The sequence below is a fragment of the Hirundo rustica genome, chromosome 9 (genome assembly GCF_015227805.2).
Source record: "Hirundo rustica isolate bHirRus1 chromosome 9, bHirRus1.pri.v3, whole genome shotgun sequence".
In the NCBI taxonomy this organism is placed as follows: domain Eukaryota; kingdom Metazoa; phylum Chordata; class Aves; order Passeriformes; family Hirundinidae; genus Hirundo; species Hirundo rustica.
The window spans coordinates 11,213,701-11,231,349 of record NC_053458.1 but is presented as its reverse complement, the minus strand read 5'-3'; the positions used below and the strand labels follow the sequence as shown (position 1 = coordinate 11,231,349).

The 17,649-nt window shown below is 46.8% G+C and overlaps 3 protein-coding genes across 3 annotated transcripts; 1 reads left to right on the top strand and 2 right to left on the bottom strand.

Moving 5' to 3' along the window:
- Nucleotides 1-1,023: 1,023 nt before the first annotated feature.
- On the bottom strand, nt 1,024-9,058 carry PIF1 (PIF1 5'-to-3' DNA helicase). Its single transcript, XM_040072945.1, has 11 exons — nt 8,576-9,058; nt 8,197-8,503; nt 7,946-8,099; nt 7,332-7,446; nt 7,149-7,255; nt 6,596-6,735; nt 5,813-5,919; nt 4,934-5,021; nt 4,252-4,397; nt 3,234-3,425; nt 1,024-2,911 (listed from the first exon to the last, which is right to left on the bottom strand). Exons 1-11 carry the CDS (start codon nt 9,056-9,058, stop codon nt 2,855-2,857), a joined length of 1,896 nt encoding a protein of 631 aa, XP_039928879.1. The 3' UTR covers nt 1,024-2,854.
- Nucleotides 9,059-9,237: 179 nt separating this feature from the next.
- Nucleotides 9,238-12,446, top strand: CFAP144 (cilia and flagella associated protein 144). The gene is made up of 4 exons (XM_040073523.1): nt 9,238-9,367; nt 10,056-10,115; nt 11,048-11,151; nt 12,166-12,446. Exons 1-4 carry the CDS (start codon nt 9,238-9,240, stop codon nt 12,268-12,270), a joined length of 399 nt encoding a protein of 132 aa, XP_039929457.1. The 3' UTR covers nt 12,271-12,446.
- Nucleotides 12,355-17,615, bottom strand: EBNA1BP2 (EBNA1 binding protein 2). The gene is made up of 9 exons (XM_040073522.2): nt 17,509-17,615; nt 17,342-17,425; nt 16,938-17,095; nt 15,866-15,989; nt 14,469-14,558; nt 14,160-14,235; nt 13,807-13,897; nt 13,313-13,493; nt 12,355-12,953 (listed from the first exon to the last, which is right to left on the bottom strand). The coding sequence occupies exons 1-9, from the start codon at nt 17,587-17,589 to the stop codon at nt 12,903-12,905; spliced, it is 936 nt and encodes a 311-aa protein (XP_039929456.1). The 5' UTR covers nt 17,590-17,615; the 3' UTR covers nt 12,355-12,902.
- Nucleotides 17,616-17,649: the final 34 nt, after the last annotated feature.

The window sequence follows — 17,649 nt, the reverse complement described above, 5'->3', positions numbered from 1 at the left end:
CTCTGTGAGGAGGGGTCGTGGCTGCCCCCTGCCCAACCTGGCCAATTCCAGACAGAGGGGGAAATGGCAGGGTGGGAGGAAAAGGTGGGAGAAAGGAGCCCCAGGAGCTCCCAGGTCACAGGGGCAGGGGGAGGAGATGCTCCAGGTCCCTCTGCAGCCCCTGGAGAGAACATGGCCGAGCAGACTCTTCCCTGAAGGAGCAGAGCCCATGGAGAAGACCCACCCAGGACAGGGCAGAAGCACAAGCTCTGGGCTGTGCAAGCTGAGGATGGCACCAGTGCTTGCTCTGTCCCGAGCCACGTGAATTGTCCCTGCAGAAACCCAGCCTGCTGAGCCACCTCGAAAGCAGCAGCAGCACCAGACGTGCTGAGGCTGGCCCAGGGCAGCCTCCTGCAAAAAGCTGCTCAGTCTTCAGATTCCTCTTCATTTGACTGACTAATGAAGAGAGGAGCAGGGGTATCTCTGTTCTTCCAGTACAATCACCACAATAAAAAGTTGTGGGTTTTTTTTTTAATCCCATGGTGATGTACTGAGTTCTAGCTCTAGCTAGTATCTCTGTAAGAAAAATTAACATGTTATGGAGAATGTGGAAGAAGGGATATTTATTGTATTACAAGATTTCTTAGCCCACATATAGGGAAGCATTTATTCCATTTTAAAAAGGCCTCATCGTAATCCTGACTGAAAGGGCATCATGACAGGGCCTGATTGCTCAGATTTGTCCTGACTGCTTCAGCTGGAAGTAAGAACATCCAAAATTTACACAGACGGGCACCTTTTGGCCTCAGAACAGCTGCCAGCCCTTCAAAAGCCACAGCAATTCTGCTGTGATTCTGATTCCACAGTTCCATCACTGAGAACACATCCACAATATTTCACGTAGATTAAATACTAAATGAAATATTGATTAACCTTTTCATTTTAAAGTTCTGTTTAGCATTTTATCTCAAACTGCCACCAACCCACCCCCCCAATACAACTGGAAATATTTCAGTCCCTAAGTCCATGAAAGCTGCAGCTGAGTTACTCCACAAGATGACAATTAAAAGTTTATTTGCATTGTGCATAATCAGCACTCTTACACTCTAAATTATCTCGCAATTACAGAGGAACAGGAACTTTTAAGAGGTATTAAGAGATTTGAACATGCATTATCTCATCACTCTTACATAATCAGTCAATAAATCAATTTATTGTCAATGACTGGACTTGCCTGGCGTATTCTTCGTAGCTTTCTACCCCAACAGTAAAACTCACCTGAACACTCTGAGCATTTCAGATCTCACACTTTAAATTCCAATGCAACACAATGCCCTCATCATACTGTAGCATCCCATCTTTAAAACCCACAAGGGTGTTAACTGATACCAGCCTCCTGGCCAAGAACAGGGTTTGGGTCTTGCCTTTCATAGGCTCCAGCTCCACCTCCAGGTACTTCCATCCACTCCCCACAAAACTTCTTTGAAGAAACAATGTGCTGATACATTAAGAACCTCTCTGAATAATAGTCACACTTCTGTCTTTTACTATTGCTTCCTCCAAGACTCTACCTTCTCAAGGCCAGAAAAAAACAAACAAACAAAGAAGCCCAAAATGAAACAAAAACACTGAAATACACTCAAAAATTTTGAAATCCTATCCCAGTCTGTTTTCTGTTATGTTAACCACTGGCTAGTCAACATCATTTCCCGGCTTTAAGGAGAGCAGCTGCCAAGAAATGGCCTTCAACTTGCTTACACTGCAAAGGTTTTTTTAGATAATTCCTCTGCAAGAAGCAAGTTCCAGATGGATGTTATTTCATGTTATTCATTTTAAAATATACAAGTTACTTTAGCTTTGAGCAAAGTGCTAAAATACAAAGACCAAACTTCTCCTTTATTAAGAAGACAGTACATAAGTTCTGCTCCTCTCTGCTTTTGCTGGAACAAGTGAAGTTACAGCTCACTTCACATGTCCTTAGCCACTACTCTATTGAACATTCAAGTTCCACCTTATTAGTCAAACATATTTTTTCCAGGAGAAACTCCCATCTGAATGGGAGCCTTAAACAAGAGGGTTCCCTCCAGCACCCATCTCCTCTCACCCCCTTCTGGCTCATGGGGTAATAAATTTTCACAGTTCTTATAGTTCCATTATTATGGGTGTAAGATGCAGGATTTCTTCCTATATTTAAATAGTGCCAGCTCATCTCAAAAGGTTAAAAAACAAACAAACAAAAACCCACATTGTATACAACAGACTAATAAAAATGCTCTGTATCAGCATAAGAGGCAATGTGCAGTTCTGACAGTTCTGCTTGTGGAAGAAGTTATGCAAAGCCTCCTGGTGTCAAGCAGCAAGAACAGCTCTTCTCTTGCAGGCAAATCAAGTATTCCAGATATTTAGCACTGCTTTCCCTTGTGTCAGCAGCTCCTGTGAACAATCCATCCAAGCAAAGAGGACGCACACTTTCCATCTCTCAACAGTAGTGTACTTGAAGAAAGGCACACAGGTTTCAGTCTGTATGTGCAGAGAATAAAATACAGATAGCAGGCAGGAGAGAATGGTAGGAAGGTCCCTCAGACAGGGTAAAACTGTGCAAACATCCCTCAGGGGTCCTTGTTCAGTCATTTTGTTTGCTAGAGTTGTGTTTATGACACAGGACTACTCAAGGATGGGGGCTCAGGAGGGGCCTGCAGAAGCCTTCCCAATTCCAGAGATGTGAGATGGGGGTAGTTCTACATATCCAGAGTCAGCTGAACGAAGCAAATAAAAAAACCTCCTTTGACTTTGTCTGTGTTATCAAATATGCACAGCAAAATCACTGCATCTCAGCAGTCTGTGCTGACACCTCACAGAAAGCAGAAGAGCATTCTCAGTTGCATTTCCAGTTCTCCTTCTCATCAGCATCTGAATGGGTGTGTGGTGAATCCTTTGAGGAGAAAGAAAAAGGAAAAAAATAGCAGATATTTCTTTTGCGCCCACTTCTCCTTCATTCCTTACTGCGAGAGGAGGATCAAAGAATCCCGACCCACCCTTTCACCCAGAGGACCGAGTAGTGTTACACAACCCCAACGCTGCAGTGGATATTTTGTCACCAAGAGCTGCCCTGCTACCTGCCCTCTCTGCAGTTTCATCTCTCCTGCCACTACAAGTGTTGATTTTGCTTAGGAAGAAAAAGAAACATCTTGGTGCCCACATCTCTGATGCTGGTTGCACAAAGCGGGCTTTGCTAGCACGAGATCTTTCTTTACCTGCGTTCGAAGCTGGTGTCGCCTCAGCTGTCTGTAGAACTGCAGCACAGCAGGATCAGCTCTCACTACTTTGGGGTCAAAATCCAGAACACGGAGACCTGCAAGGCTTCGGGCTCGGGAGAGGGCTACGTAAGCCTGCCCACTTTCAAAGACACGGGACAGGGAGATTTCCACACAGTCTAAAGACATGCCCTATCAACGGCACAGAGAGCTTTGTTACAGAGCAAACAAACCAGAACACTGTGATGTATCAGCACTAGCCTGTCCGAGGTACCATCTTTGGTAAAAGGTTTTGATTTAAAAAAAAAGGGAATCAGTAGAAAGCAAAGGCATTTTTCTACTGTCAGGAAATTTCTAGTAGATAGTAGGATCCACTAACTAACTCCAGTGAGGCTCTTGATGCATGAAACTCCATAAATCTTATCTAATCAACAGAGCAGGGAAAGAAATCCTGCTGGTTTCACTCTTAGTAGTTAAGTGGAGCAGGCACTGTTCTCAAGCAGTCCTCAGAGAGAGTTTAGGTAAGGCCTGGCCAACCCTGTCTCGTGGGCTGTCCCAGGTGCAGCAGACTTTACAGCATGGCCTTGTTTAAACTGTGGCATGGGAACAAACCCACAGGTCACAGAGCTCCAAAAAATCCCTACTGCACATCGCCAAAGGGCAAGTCCAGCCCAAAGAGCACAGCTGTGGCTCCAGCAGCTTCCTCAGTTACACTGCAGAGCTCAGGGTCCCTGATGCTCTCAGGGAACACTAATCAGCACACAGTGGTAAATAATGCTGCTTTATAGTCCAACACCAACTCTGCAGATGGCAGTGCCCCTAAGGAAACCCCAGTAGTAGTGACAGCCCCACAAACAAAAGAGATGCTGTCCTCTCTCAGCTAGAACATATTCTGGAGTTCCCCCCCAACAAGGGCCTTTCAGCTTTCCCTCCTGTTTCACCAGCAATGCAAGCTCACCCAGGATTTAGGGTTTGTAATGGCGTGAAAGTCTATAGACAGCTGTACGAGAACACCCACCTGACTCTTGTGGATGGAAATGGCCCATGCCAATTTTAAAGGTAATTGCTGACGACTCAGATGAACTCCTGATGGTCCTTTGATGACCCATTTCTCCATTTTTATGATCTGTGTGACCCCACAGAGAAACCTGACCTTAGGCAGCCCTGTAGGAATGGGAACAGGAAAGAAACAGGGATTTATTCCTGACACTCAGCAGCCAGGATGTCAGCAGCTTAAGAACACCTTTTTTCTGGCTAAACCAAACCTAAATCCACAGACAGTTAATAGCATGTCCTGAAATGATATTTGACACCTACTTAAGCAGAAGAATTAAAAGCAGGTATTTTACCAGTTGAGAGGTGGAGAAAAATACATTTTGCAGGTAGCAGAACATTATTCTTTAGGAAAAACAAACAAACAAAAATCCATCAAAACTTGCTTCAGCAGAACAAACAGGAAATTCAAATGAGCATAAACATTTACACACAGAATACAGAACACAAGAGGCCTACAGATAGCTGTAGCTGGTGCAGTACATGACATCACAGCTCGTGAGAGCCCCAAGCTTGCAGAGATCTCTCTGCTTTCCCTCAAATTGTTACTAAGCTGTAAACAAAATTAAGAAGTCATCAGCCACCAATGACAAACTGTTTTGTTATTTTTTCACTTTTTGCACCAAAAGATCGAAAGGCTTACTTACCCTTCTGTTCACTTTCAAACCCCACAACAACACCTCGTGCCCCATTCACCAGCCCTTGAGACACATCCAGATTCTTTGCTAACATCACCTACAGAGGAAAAGAAAAATCTTTAATGCACTACTTCTACAGCCTATTCAGCTACTTGCAGCTCAGCTTCCTGCTGGGAAGCATAAGCACATCAGGCTGATATGGCCAAATCATCCTAACCTGCCTATTGCAGCACCATTTCCAATTTGATTGGAATTATTTCACAGCTTTTCCTTCCTCAGATTCCTAACTACATCATTTTACAGCACTGAACACTTTACTTGAGCTATTTCTGTCCACAGGTGTGAGCTCAGATCCAGGGAGCAGTTTTCCCTTCGACAGGCATCACCAGCCTATGCATATCCAGATTTTGGGAACAACTAAGGGACAATTTTCCAAAGCAAACAGTGCTACTGCTAAGTACAATCCTACATCCTTTCCACTCTGACAGCCTGTGCCCAGTCCAGCAAATATGGCAAGCAGTGCCATTTACAGGTGGGGAGGGCTGCTGTGCCTGGAGCTGAGACTGCAGGCAAGGGCTGCTTGTGCTCTCTGCTACTGGAAAGCTTCTAAATTTGATTGGACATGTCTGTCAAAGTCACAGCAATCACCACTGTCCCCAAGACATGGACTTGAACTCGTCCTCTGTCTGGATAAGATTCTAACCAGAAAGGATACAAACATTAGGATAGAGTCTTCTCTTCGCCTGGCATAGCCGTTGTAGACTGAATTGTGTTCTATATGTTAATCTACTCTATACATTTCTCTGATATTCCTCCATTTTTCTTATGAAAAGATCATAACCAGACCATTTGATATGGTCTGTCACACATGTATGTACACACACGTACCTGAGCTCCAAGCTTTAGCTCAACTCTACCCCCCACAGGACACTGAGCATCAATTAATTTCACTAGCATTGGGTCACTGTCCAAAGCCTCAAACATGTGCACTTCTCCTGTTAAGGAAAGAAAGACAGAACTTACAACTGTTGAACATATTCTACATAGCATTTCAAGACGTTCGGCATATATTTCTAACAGCAATTCCTCTTTTAATATTCATTCTGCTCTGCTGCTAGGACATCCTCACACAAACCTTGTCACATCTAACAGCAGAGAGCCCACTATTGCCTTCCTTCCCTAAGTAACTTCCAGAGCATGGAAAAGCACAGGAATGAAAAGTCAGCAGTAAATAAGAACTGGGCAGACAGCATTTTGAGCAGTTTCACTCACTACCAACACCAGATCTCCAAAGCAGACTAAGGAAGAATCCAAGTGCCAGCAAGGGATGCAAAAAATTAAATAGCCTTTAATTCAAGTCATGGCTGGATAGAGCATGGCCTTTCTATGATGCTATAGAAAGAAAAAGCAAGGGTGTGGAGGCAACAATTTACCCACCCTACCTCACAGCAAGCAATGAACTTGCTGTCTCTTACAAACCAGATAGTGACATCTCGGATTTTTTAAAAAAAATTGAGAGGTTTTCCCCCAGACACCTCAACTCCAACACACAGAGCTTGGACTGGCGCTGCTGTGCATGGCAGAACACTAGCTCCACCTGACACCCCCGTACCCCCATTGCATCCATGCAGAGCTCAGCCCAAAGCCAGCAGTTTCCTCCACCAAGTTCACCTGGTAGCTGTTGCAAGCGTCTCTCATTGGTTGTTTCTACATCATCTTTATGGGTGCAGAGCCTCGTAGCCAGGATCCCATCACGCTCAGACCTGTGAGCAGCCGTCTGCATCAGCTGCCTGGTAACCTCTTCTGTGCACCTGGTAGCCAGGAAAAGGGGATTCTTCTTTAAAGTGACCAGGAACAGGCTGAGCAGCAATAAGCTCCACACAGCTAGATCAGCCTTTGCAAGCTACCAGCCTCCAGAGAGGACAGAGAAAGATACCTGCATAAAGTCAGAGAGCAGAGCCAGTGTGTGTGCCCCAGCCCTGCCCTAGCCACTGCCAGCTAGGGATCCTTTGAATTAATTCACAGAAATTGCAGAGGGACCCTAGGAATTGTCCTTCCTTACCAGAGCAGCATATATGAAACCTGTCTATGTTAACTAAGGCATTTATAGCTTTTGCCCACAGCTACACATTCCTGACAGAGCACAGAAAAGTGACAAACTGCTCTTTCCTCTGCTCCATCAGTGGGGAGCAGGGATTACAAAGAAAGAGGAGTTTCTTCTCACCTGCCTACACGAATCGCACTGAGGAGTGAGACAAAGGTCTTGTCAGTCTGTCTCCGCACTTCAGTCAGCTCCATGTTTATGTGGATGCATTTCCTCCAGCTTTTTGCCTGGAAAAAAATCATTCTCTTGTTAAGAAAGAGTCAGACTCAAAGTATGAGAATGAGTTTAGGAACAGTTTTGTACCTGGAAGCAGAACTTGGTTTCTTCATTAGCCTTGCAGACTGGGGGTAGCTGTAAGAAATCCCCACAGATAATAAGCTGAATTCCTCCAAAAGGCTCATCCCGTTTTCTGACTGCCCTGAAAGGGATGGAAGAGAAGTTTTCAATGTCCTCCGGAATCTGGATGCAGTCAGGTCCCAGAAGTTACTTCTTACTCTGTCAGTATATTCAAACCAAGACAACCTGCAGGGAAAGATGCTTATCCCCAGCTGCCTCAGAAGAGCTTGAATAATTAAGCAATGCTAGTACGAGACATTAAATTTGATTTGCTTACCTACCCCTGAGGTCATTGTTAGTCTCAGTTCTTTAGTGACTGTTACACTACAGCTACATTCTGGACTCAGTTCTATAGACAGCACTTAGCTCAGAAGATGGAGAGAATAACCCAAACAGCCATAGCTGTGAGTGAGGAGTGGACATGACCAAAACCTATCTCATGGTAAGGATCGACCCAGATGCTATGATTTCATGTTTCCTTACAGTCCTGTACCAGCAGCTGCCTTGTATCCATTCACAAAACTAGAGAAAGGAAGTTTAGGGACATTAATTTCTGCTAGTTTGACCTGACAATAGCTCACCTTGCCACTGCCTCCAGCTTGTCAAAGAACTTGCCATCCACCATTGAGATCTCATCGATAATTAAGTGCTGGCAGGCCAGCCAATGCTGGCGCACCCCTGGCCTCTCTGCCAGCTGAATGCACTGTTCCAGGGGTGCCTTCCCAGAGCCGATCCCTGTCACAGGACAAAAAAAGCAATGCTTTCGTGTGCTCCTGATTCTTTGGGAAGGGAGTAGGAGCTCCCAGCCCCTCGCCGTCGGGCGGGCCATCACCTGCAAAGGCGTGGAGGGTAGTGCCGCCGATGTGACAAGCCGCCACTCCCGTGCTGGCTGTGGCGTAGGTGATGTTCGGAGGGAGGGAGCCCACGATCCTCTTCAGCAGGAACGACTTCCCCGTCCCTTCGAGGGAGAAGCAAGGAGTCAATGGCCAGGACTCTCCCCGGGGAGTCGACGAGAGTGGCCGGGGCCCCTCACCTGCCGAGCCGGTGAAGAAGATGCTCTTCCCGCTGCGCACGGCGCCCAGCACCGCCTCCTGCTCCGCCGAGAGCCTCGCCGGGGGGCGCCTCTCCGCGCGGGTCACCTGCGGGACGGGCGGGGCCGCGCTGTGAGGGCAGGGCCGCTACCCGGGGCCGTCCCCTGGCCCGGGACTCACCTCCGCGGGGCGCTCCCCCCGCTCTTGGCCGGCGCGGGGGCGGCCGGGGCCGCCCGGCAGGTCCCGCTCCTGCACCGGGCTGATGACGGAGAAGGACGGCGGCGGCCGGTCCAGCAGGCGGGGGCGGCGCGGTGCGTCCCGCGACCCGGCGGCCACCTTGAGCCGCAGGAGGCGGAGGAAGCGGAGCAGCGCGTCCGGGGGGCAGTCGGACAGCAGCACCTGGGCGCCGTCCGGCGCCACCCGCACCGCCGCCCGCCCTTCTTTCGCGAACCGCGTGAAGAGCCTCACGGCGTCGCCGGCCAGCACGAAGCTCAGCACGGCCGCCGCCGCGCCGCTGCCGCCGGCCAGCCGCAGCACGGGCTGCCGCAGCTCGTTGCGGCCCAGCAGCACGGTCGCGTCCCGCATCACGCGGCGGCGCGGGGCGAGCCCCCCCGGCAGCGGCTGCTCCACGGCCGCCGTGCAGCGCAGCTCCGCCGCCTCCATCGCCCCGCCGGCCGTTCAAACGCGCCGCGTGCGCCGCCGCCAATCAGCGCCGGGAGCTTTAACCCGACGGCCAATAGGAGGCGGGAAGGGCGGGGCGCGAGGCGGAGCGCCGAGCTGGCCAATCAGCGGCCTCGCCGGCAGTAGGCGGGCGTCGCCAAGGCCGCGGGACGCGCGGGGCCATGGCCGCCGGCCGCAGCGGGAGGGAGCCGCCGGACGCGCTGCAGAACCGCTTCCACGCCGAGCGGGCCAAGAAGGAGCGCCGCTGGCAGCTGCTCTTCACGCAGTACACCGTGAACCCCGTCCGTCCCAGTGAGGCCTCGCGGCCACAGGGAACTGGCGTAAAGCCCCGGGGGCGAGACAAGCCGTGAGGGGAGTGGGGGGTGCCGGAAGGAGGCCCGCAGCGCTCAGCTGCACGTCTGGGACGAGCAGCTGCACACAAGCTGGCAGCAGTGGTCACTAGAAAGGGCGACTGGTGGGCTTCCCTTTTGCCTGAGGAACCGGTCTGCACACTCGCTTGCCCAGATGGTGCCTTTAGTAATCACGCAGAAGTGAGGCAACTATTCGGGACGTGGTACTTAGAAATTCTGTAAATACAGAGCCAAGATGGGGTAGAGGACCCCAACACTATACCATGTTCCTTCAGACCCTGATCTGCTTTCTACCTACCAATTCAGTCAGTGCTAGCACAGGTGACGTGAGTAGATTCTTTCGAGTCCAGGTTTTGCAATAAAATAACAAAGGAAAAGAATTTCCTAAGACTTGGCACTCTGCAGGGCACCCCTTGAGTGGGGTGGGACTCTGATATGGTAAGCACAGGCAGCATCCTGTTGAAAGGCCTTTAGTACACTTAATGCCCTTCCCTCCCTAGAATTTGCCATTAATCAGTATTTCTAACTCATTTTCTTCTATGCACATGCAGTTCAATAACACGTATTCTGTACCTGGCTGTGATTCCAAATTCACATTAAAGTCATGCACCTGTCTCGTTTCTTTCCAGTTCACATGGTCGCTAGGAAGCCAATGTCTTGGCATGAGAACATACAAGAGCCGATAAATGGTAAGAAATCCCTGAAAAGCTTGTGATAACTACATAAGAAAATTATTAATACATAACATTTAATAACTGTAATCAGTCTAAAATATCACGTATGTGGAAACACCTCTGTGAGTAAGTTAAACTCATTTATGATTTTTTTTTGTAAAGCAGGGTTTTTTTCCACTTTAAGGGCCTTTCCCATTACTTTCCATTTTCAGCACAAGTTTGCATCCATACAATTACACTCTTATTTTTGTTTTTAATTAATATATATATAAACTCTAAAAGATATCAAATTCCTTATATTCATACTATAACTTTTTGGTTGAGAATCTAAAGCTCTCAGGGGAAAACAAAAATACCTAGAAGCATGTTCTATATGTACATGTTGCCTGCCATTGCAGATTCTACCTAACCACCACACAAACTGCTGAAATGACTGCCAAGTCTTACTTTAGAGCACTGGTTACCAGTTTTAAGAGCCCTTATAGCAGCTGCTCCCTTATTTCTAACATGCTAATTTTGTCTAAAAACCTTCATGGGTCAGGTAAAGTTGTCCTGCTCTATTCAAGGTCTGGGGAGGGTAGAAAACCAAACCAGTGAAAGGCTGCAGGTCTCAGGCAACTGAGAAAGTCGAGAGCTCTCATGGAGCACTGGTTTGTACTAGATGTGGTGTAGGGAAAGTAAAATGCTGCAGTACAGTAGACAGGGATACCAGAATTAACAGGACAGTATTGTCAGGAAAATCTTGAAACTTCCTCAGGAAATATTCCAGTAGAAACATCACCGTGCATATTCTGACAATATCATTCACAGAAGCACAGAGGCTGCCTCTACCCTTGCTGTTCTAGTTGTTGCTTGGACAGTGTTAAGATGTCCCATTCTAACACATGTCCACAGGTGACTGATTTTTAAACACACTTTCATTTGTGTTTGTATCTCTTAAAACACAGATGAATTCCTGAATCTTCTTCACCGTGCAGCAGAGGTGCCAAGAGAGAAATACTCAGAGCCACAAACTGAAAGCCAAGAAATTGGCTGGCATACAACACCTTTGGTGAGTAGGATGCTTAAAGACTCAGCTCTTTACAGGATTCAGAGACATTAACCCTGCCACACTGGAAAATATTCATGCAGGAAAACAATTTGTGGCAAACAAGGAAAACAAGAATTACAGGGAACAAGCAGAACTGTTCAGAGAAAACAAATTTTTAAAATTTGCACCTAAGAGAACTCTTCATGCTGGCACAGACTTGTGAACAGAGGAGCAGTACACATCCCCTGAGAAACCTGACTGCAAAGCATCTAGTGACAGTGACAGCACACTGCCAAATGCCACAGGTGTACTCAGGGCTGTTTATTAAAGCATTCAGCCATGAGAAATGGTGTAGTGAGCAATGTGAAGTGACATACAGAAGTACTGTGAAAAGAAACATGCTGCTGCACAGCATCTTTCAAACAAATTGCAAGCAGAACCATAAAATTAATAATCATATAAGTATACCCAAAGCAAATACACCAGTGAGGATTCATTTGGGGAAGTGTGAATAAGGAGGAAAAGAAATATGATTAACAAGCTGAGACATCAGTCAGGTCTGACCAACAGCTGTGATGATTGACTTTGTGGATTAGTGTCTTGGGAAAGGCAAATTTTGGCCTGTTATAAAGAAAACTAAGATAAATAAGAAAATAAAACAGTCTTCATTGACTTTTCATATTATACATCAAGTAAAGTAGTTACTCATGACAAGGGTAGAGACAGACATCCCAGATGGGCTCTGTGGTATTAAGGAACTGCTGGGATTAGTCTGACAGGGCAGAGGCAACTAAACTTGTGTGCAGGGGAGCAAGTTCAATTTTTAGAGTCAGAACTCATGATGCTGTTTAATTTGTTAAGTTTTCCTTTTTCAGCAGGTTTGACCATGACAAAGCAGTGAACAGTACAGTGGTACCCCGCTCTTCTGTCATTTGGACATTTCTCAGCAGTGGAACACCATGCATCACTCTCCCCAGGAGGAACTACTACTACTAATTTTAGTAAAAGCACATGACTGTCATTTTTTTTCCCTAGGTTCCTTTTGACCGCACTGATATCAGATTCTACTTCCCACGCCAGAAAACTGAGATTACCATCCATGGCTACCCTGCACCACGGGGAGACAAGTCTAAGGACTAGGACAGGGGGAAAGCCACAGATAGAATCTTAATGACATGGAATGTGTTAGGCTCTGCTCGTTATCTAGCAAGTCTGGCAGATTTCTAGTGAGAGACAATAGAAAAGAGAAAACTTTAATCTGTGCAGACTTGCAACCTGACAACGGTGACACAAATAAACCTATCTGTAAGGCTCTGTATTGTCTCACTGCTGTTTCTATACCCATCCACACAAATAGTCTAAAAAAAACATTGTAACATCTCAAAAAGCTTCAGACTTCTTATTTTGATATTGGCAACATGACCCAGAACTCACCAACTTCATCTTAACAGCAGTGGTGGAAAAAGCTGTCAGAATGAAGGGAACAAAGGGCAAGCTTCAGCCACCATTCACTGAACAGCTAAACATGAATTACACGTAGTTCTGTGCAAACCATTTAATGCGTTCACACCCCAAAGGTTTAAGTAGAAAACAATCCTTCAACAAAACAGCCAGTAAGAGGAAATTAGTGATAAGGCACTGGTTTCCACTGACTTTTTTTCCTTGCCACTGCAAAGCATCCAGCTTGCTCCACAGTTAGCTCCTTGATGACAGCAGAAACACACCCTTGAACACAAAAAACCACAGGAACCCCACTGGAGAGCACAGTTCTCTTAGCGGGCTCGGTTCTTCATTTTCTGTCTTGCTCTCTTTCCAGGTCTCTTCTAAAAAAAAAAAAAAAAAAAAAAAGACAGATTCAGAACTTTATTTTCATGTTCTCCTCCTTTCTTCTAACTCTATAGCTCAGGAAGGATACCACAGAGAGGCTATTTGTCAGAACGTCTGGAGACGGAGGTTTTGGCACACAGGTGGCAAACAGCACTTTTTAACTCCACTTCTTAGTTTCCTGCTGATATCAAACCACTGTCCCCACCTCTGTTAGTAACTGAATTATGCTTAGCTCCCAAAGACAGGCATCACTTACAGATGCTAGAGGCACCCATCATGCACTTGGTCTCTCTCTACCAGACAAGGCCTGGCTTCCTAGCCAACCAGGATCATTTTCATGCAACATTTTACTTACATTAAGGGCTTTCTTCCCTCCTTTTCCTCCTCTTCCTCCTTTTCCTGGGCCTTTGTTGTGAGCCACTTTTGACTGGAAGCTGGATATGTCATTAAAACTCTCCTTTGTGTTCCACTTTGAGCCCTTCTTCTTCCCACCAAAACCGAACTTCTGATTTTTGTATCGTCTTTTGGCATTTGGTCTGAAAAACAACCGACCAGCATCACTGCCTACATTCCTTGTTTCAGAGAGCTCTCAAGACACACATGTATACACTCATGGTCTCCCATCAACCATCATAAACCTTCCCCCTCTTAAGAAAGATGCAGAAATTAGCACATTTCAGTCTCTGTTCCATTTTGGCCATAGTTTTCTTCCCTTTAGGGACAGAAAGCCACCTTGGACATCTTTTAACACTAAACAGAACAGTTATCTTGTTCCACAAAATTATCCCCTAAAAAGACTGAAAAAATCACAACATTCTGTGTTTAACTGTCTTCCGTTTCTGGTCTCACCCCTTCTTTGTCCGTTGATTTGCATTGCCTTTTTTATTCCCCTGAGATGACGTCTGCTCTTCATCTAGAAAGTCCAGCTTGTCAGAGAGACCTGCAAGAGTGAAGACATCACAGCTACACCTCAGAAAATACAAATTTTCAGTCTAAGCAATTAATAGCAACAGGTCACCCTCACTGAAGAACAGCTGCTTGGAAAGCTTTTCACTGCCACCGGCACACAGTTCTGCACAGCAGCAGCTTTCCAACCTCAAGGCCCAGAACTACAGACACAGTGACCGCATCACACTGCCCTAGGCTGCTCACACACCACTACTGCCCTCACACATTTGCTCTCTTGGACAAGTTGACTTTACCTTTCTGGTATTTCTTGACTGCATTCAACATATTTTTCTTCTCCTTTTGTCTCTTCTGCAGAATCTCAACTTGCACCTGAGATTATAAGCAGAATGTTAGTGCTGCTCCTTGCAATGTCCCATACTTTTTTTTTTTTTTAAGGAAACCTATCTTTTTTTCTGTTTTCCTTCAGAGCAGCTAGACAGAAGACTAGACAGATTCTGGGTGTTTTAGCCACACTCCTGTGGTCTCACTTTTCCAGCTCCTCACTCAGGCTCTAAATTCTTGTCACAGATCCTTTTGCACACGTCCCTTTGGTAGCTCCTCACCTTCTTGCCATATTTTCTCATTGCACGGAGTTGTTTTGCTTTTTCAGACCTTTCCATTGCTTCCTGTTTACTCTTAAGTTTTTGTCGAATCTAATTAGGGAACAAAAAAACCCCAAAATTTATCAGTAACACAAAAGAAAAAAGAGAATTTTATATTTTCTGCACAGTCCTGAAGTCAGTATTTGTGAACTATCTATGAGTATAAAAAAGAAAACACCTCTCAATCAGATAATGCCTATAAGACATACCATCCTTTCAGCTCAAGGAACAGTCATTAGAAAAATTCCTGAACCGATCTATAGTGAAAATCTGGCTAAAAAGACAAAACTCGCACAAGAGAGAAGACAAAGCCTTACAATGGGCTCTAATGGAACTGAGAGTATCTTGTCAGACTGAGTCTATTTGGGTGTATAAAGAAGACTTAACAGTTTCTCTCTTGTCATTTTTAAAAGTATAGCACTGAAGAAAAGTCAACAATACTGTAGAAAACATCTTTTCTGTTCTGTCCTTATTCACAAACATTTTATAAGGACGCTGCCTTACGAAGAATTACAAAGATTTCAACACAGATCTTCATGATGCAGTCTAGTGACTCCAGTAGGAGATAAAAACTGTTCTTCAAATGGAAGTCAGCAGAAGAAGAGTACAGTAATGTGCAGGATTGACTTAAGCCTTAGTACAAGCTAATGATCATTCTTCATCTTATCTAGAAAGGTTCCATCAGAAAGCAAAACAGTGACCCAATGATACATGAACCTTCAAACTACAATCCAGCTCATTTTTGTTTCATATATACAATTTAGTCTTTTTTCCAAATCTAGAACAAAAAATAGAGTTCCATTTTGAACAAAGACTACGGTCAAGAAGGAAATGCGTGAAAGTCTTATTTCCTACACCAATCTAATTTTCTATCCAAAACAGATTCATTCAACAGCATACAGTTTAAAATCACAGAAAACCAGAACACACTGACAATAAACAAAAGGTGATACTTTAACAGGAAAAAAAGGATTGCATTAAAGCCACAGTCATCTGCAAGTTTTATGACAAAGAGCAAAAACACAGGCAACTTTACATCCACTGTTACACATACTAAGAAAATTTCTCCCTTTTTATTATTAAACATTTTCAGGATGAAGTATAAATCATGTTTTTCTACTTTATCACCCAACCTGTTATAAAAACTCCCCACATTGTACTGAAATACCTAAACAAAAAGAAATCTCCTGTCACAAAGTTTCAAACCCAATTGTTGTCACAGGAATCAGAAAAGAGATGAAGGTCAGTACTCACACATCACACCTTAAATTTAAACCCTACCACAGACTAAAACGCACACATTACACAACAAAGTAAGACATTTTTACACAGGAAAGAAAGGCATTCATTGCACATACCTTCTGCATCTGTTGGTCTGATTTGGCCATCTCTGCAAAGTAATCATCCGGCCTCCTTGTAGGAACTTGGAGCTTATGCAGCCTAGGGAGGGCCTCCAGGACAGCTGCCTGCGCCTGCCGATAGCTGGGAGAGAGCACAGCACCAGCTGTCACTGCACCAGCTGTCACTGCACCCGCTCTGTCACTGCACCGGCTCTGTCACTGCACCAGTTCTGTCACTGCACCCACTCTGTCACTGCACCCACTCTGTCACTGCACCCACTCTGTCACTGCACCAGTTCTGTCACTGCACCCACTCTGTCACTGCACCAGTTCTGTCACTGCACCGGCTCTGTCACTGCACCCGCTCTGTCACTGCACCAGCTGTCACTGCACCAGTTCTGTCACTGCACCCGCTCTGTCACTGCACCCGCTCTGTCACTGCACCGGCTCTGTCACTGCACCGGCTCTGTCACTGCACCGGCTCTGTCACAGCACCAGCTGTCACTGCACCAGTTCTGTCACTGCACCGGCTCTGTCACTGCACCCGCTCTGTCACTGCACCAGTTCTGTCACTGCACCAGTTGTCACTGCATATTGGGCAGCTCACAGTGCTGACACAAACTGCTCACACAAGCAGGCTGATATTGGGATCTAGCAAGCATTGGTCTGGAATTATATCAACATTCTGTGCACATCCAGTGCACAGAAAGCAGCTTAGGTACCAGGTTTTTTTATGCTGGAATATAAAAGGCAAAGCAAAACAAGAGAACTGGAAGAGCACCAAAATAAACCCACAAAGAAAAATCCGTATCTTGTGTTAAAGCGTTAGTCCTGCTATCAAGGAGCTTTTAAAATAAACTTTTCAGCAAAGAATGAAGTCTGCTATGAAGAGGGAAATTAATTATTTTCAGTCACACAGCAGTTAAATATACTAGCACTAATTTGTAGATATTTCAGAAAATATTCAGAGCCGTCGAATGAGTACCACAGCGACAGCCAGTGTAGCAGTCTGTAGCACACTGGTGAAACACAACTCCAAAAACGCAGCAACACACTGGGACACTACCTGAAATCTCTTTTGGACACTTACAAACTCATCTCTCTCTGGAAATCATTCTCAGGGTCAATGGCATCAGACGTAGAAGCACTCTGAGAAACGGGGTCCGTGACCGGGCCCAGAGTCACGTCCAGCCTTTCCACCCATGTGAGCTGCTGCTTGAATTCGGCCAGGCACTGCTTCAGGCCGTCCTGTGAAAGGAGCACAGCTCAGCACAGCTCAGCACGGACCGATCCGCACGGCTGGCCCGGCTCAGTGTCCGAGTCACACCGCTCCTCGGGCCCGCGGGGACACACCCGAAACCACCCCGCAGTGCAGAGCACCGGAGCCCGCCCGGCCCCGACCCCGCGGTCCCGCCGCGCCTCCTGCGCCCCGCACCCGGCTGTGGGGGCCCGGGCCTGGCCGGAGTTTTCCTGGCACCCGCATTCCCCGCTCACCGTGTCATTGCGCCGCTTCGGCCGCTCCTCCAGCACCACGTTGAGCCCCGGCTTCAGCGCGCCCCTCGCGAAGGCCTCCTGGAGCTGTGGGAGAGTTCGGTCAGTCTGCGCCGCCGGCACCGGGCGTCCCTTCCCCACCGGCCTCGCCACCGCGGCCACGGGCTCACCTCGGAGTCCGAGAGCGAGGAATCCTCCGAGTCCGAGCCGGAGTCCGAGAAGGATCCGCGCCGCGCCACCGCTGCCGCCATCGCTGCCGCCACCACCGCTTCCGGCCGCGTGCGCCGCCGCTTCCGGGGCCGCCGGGGCCG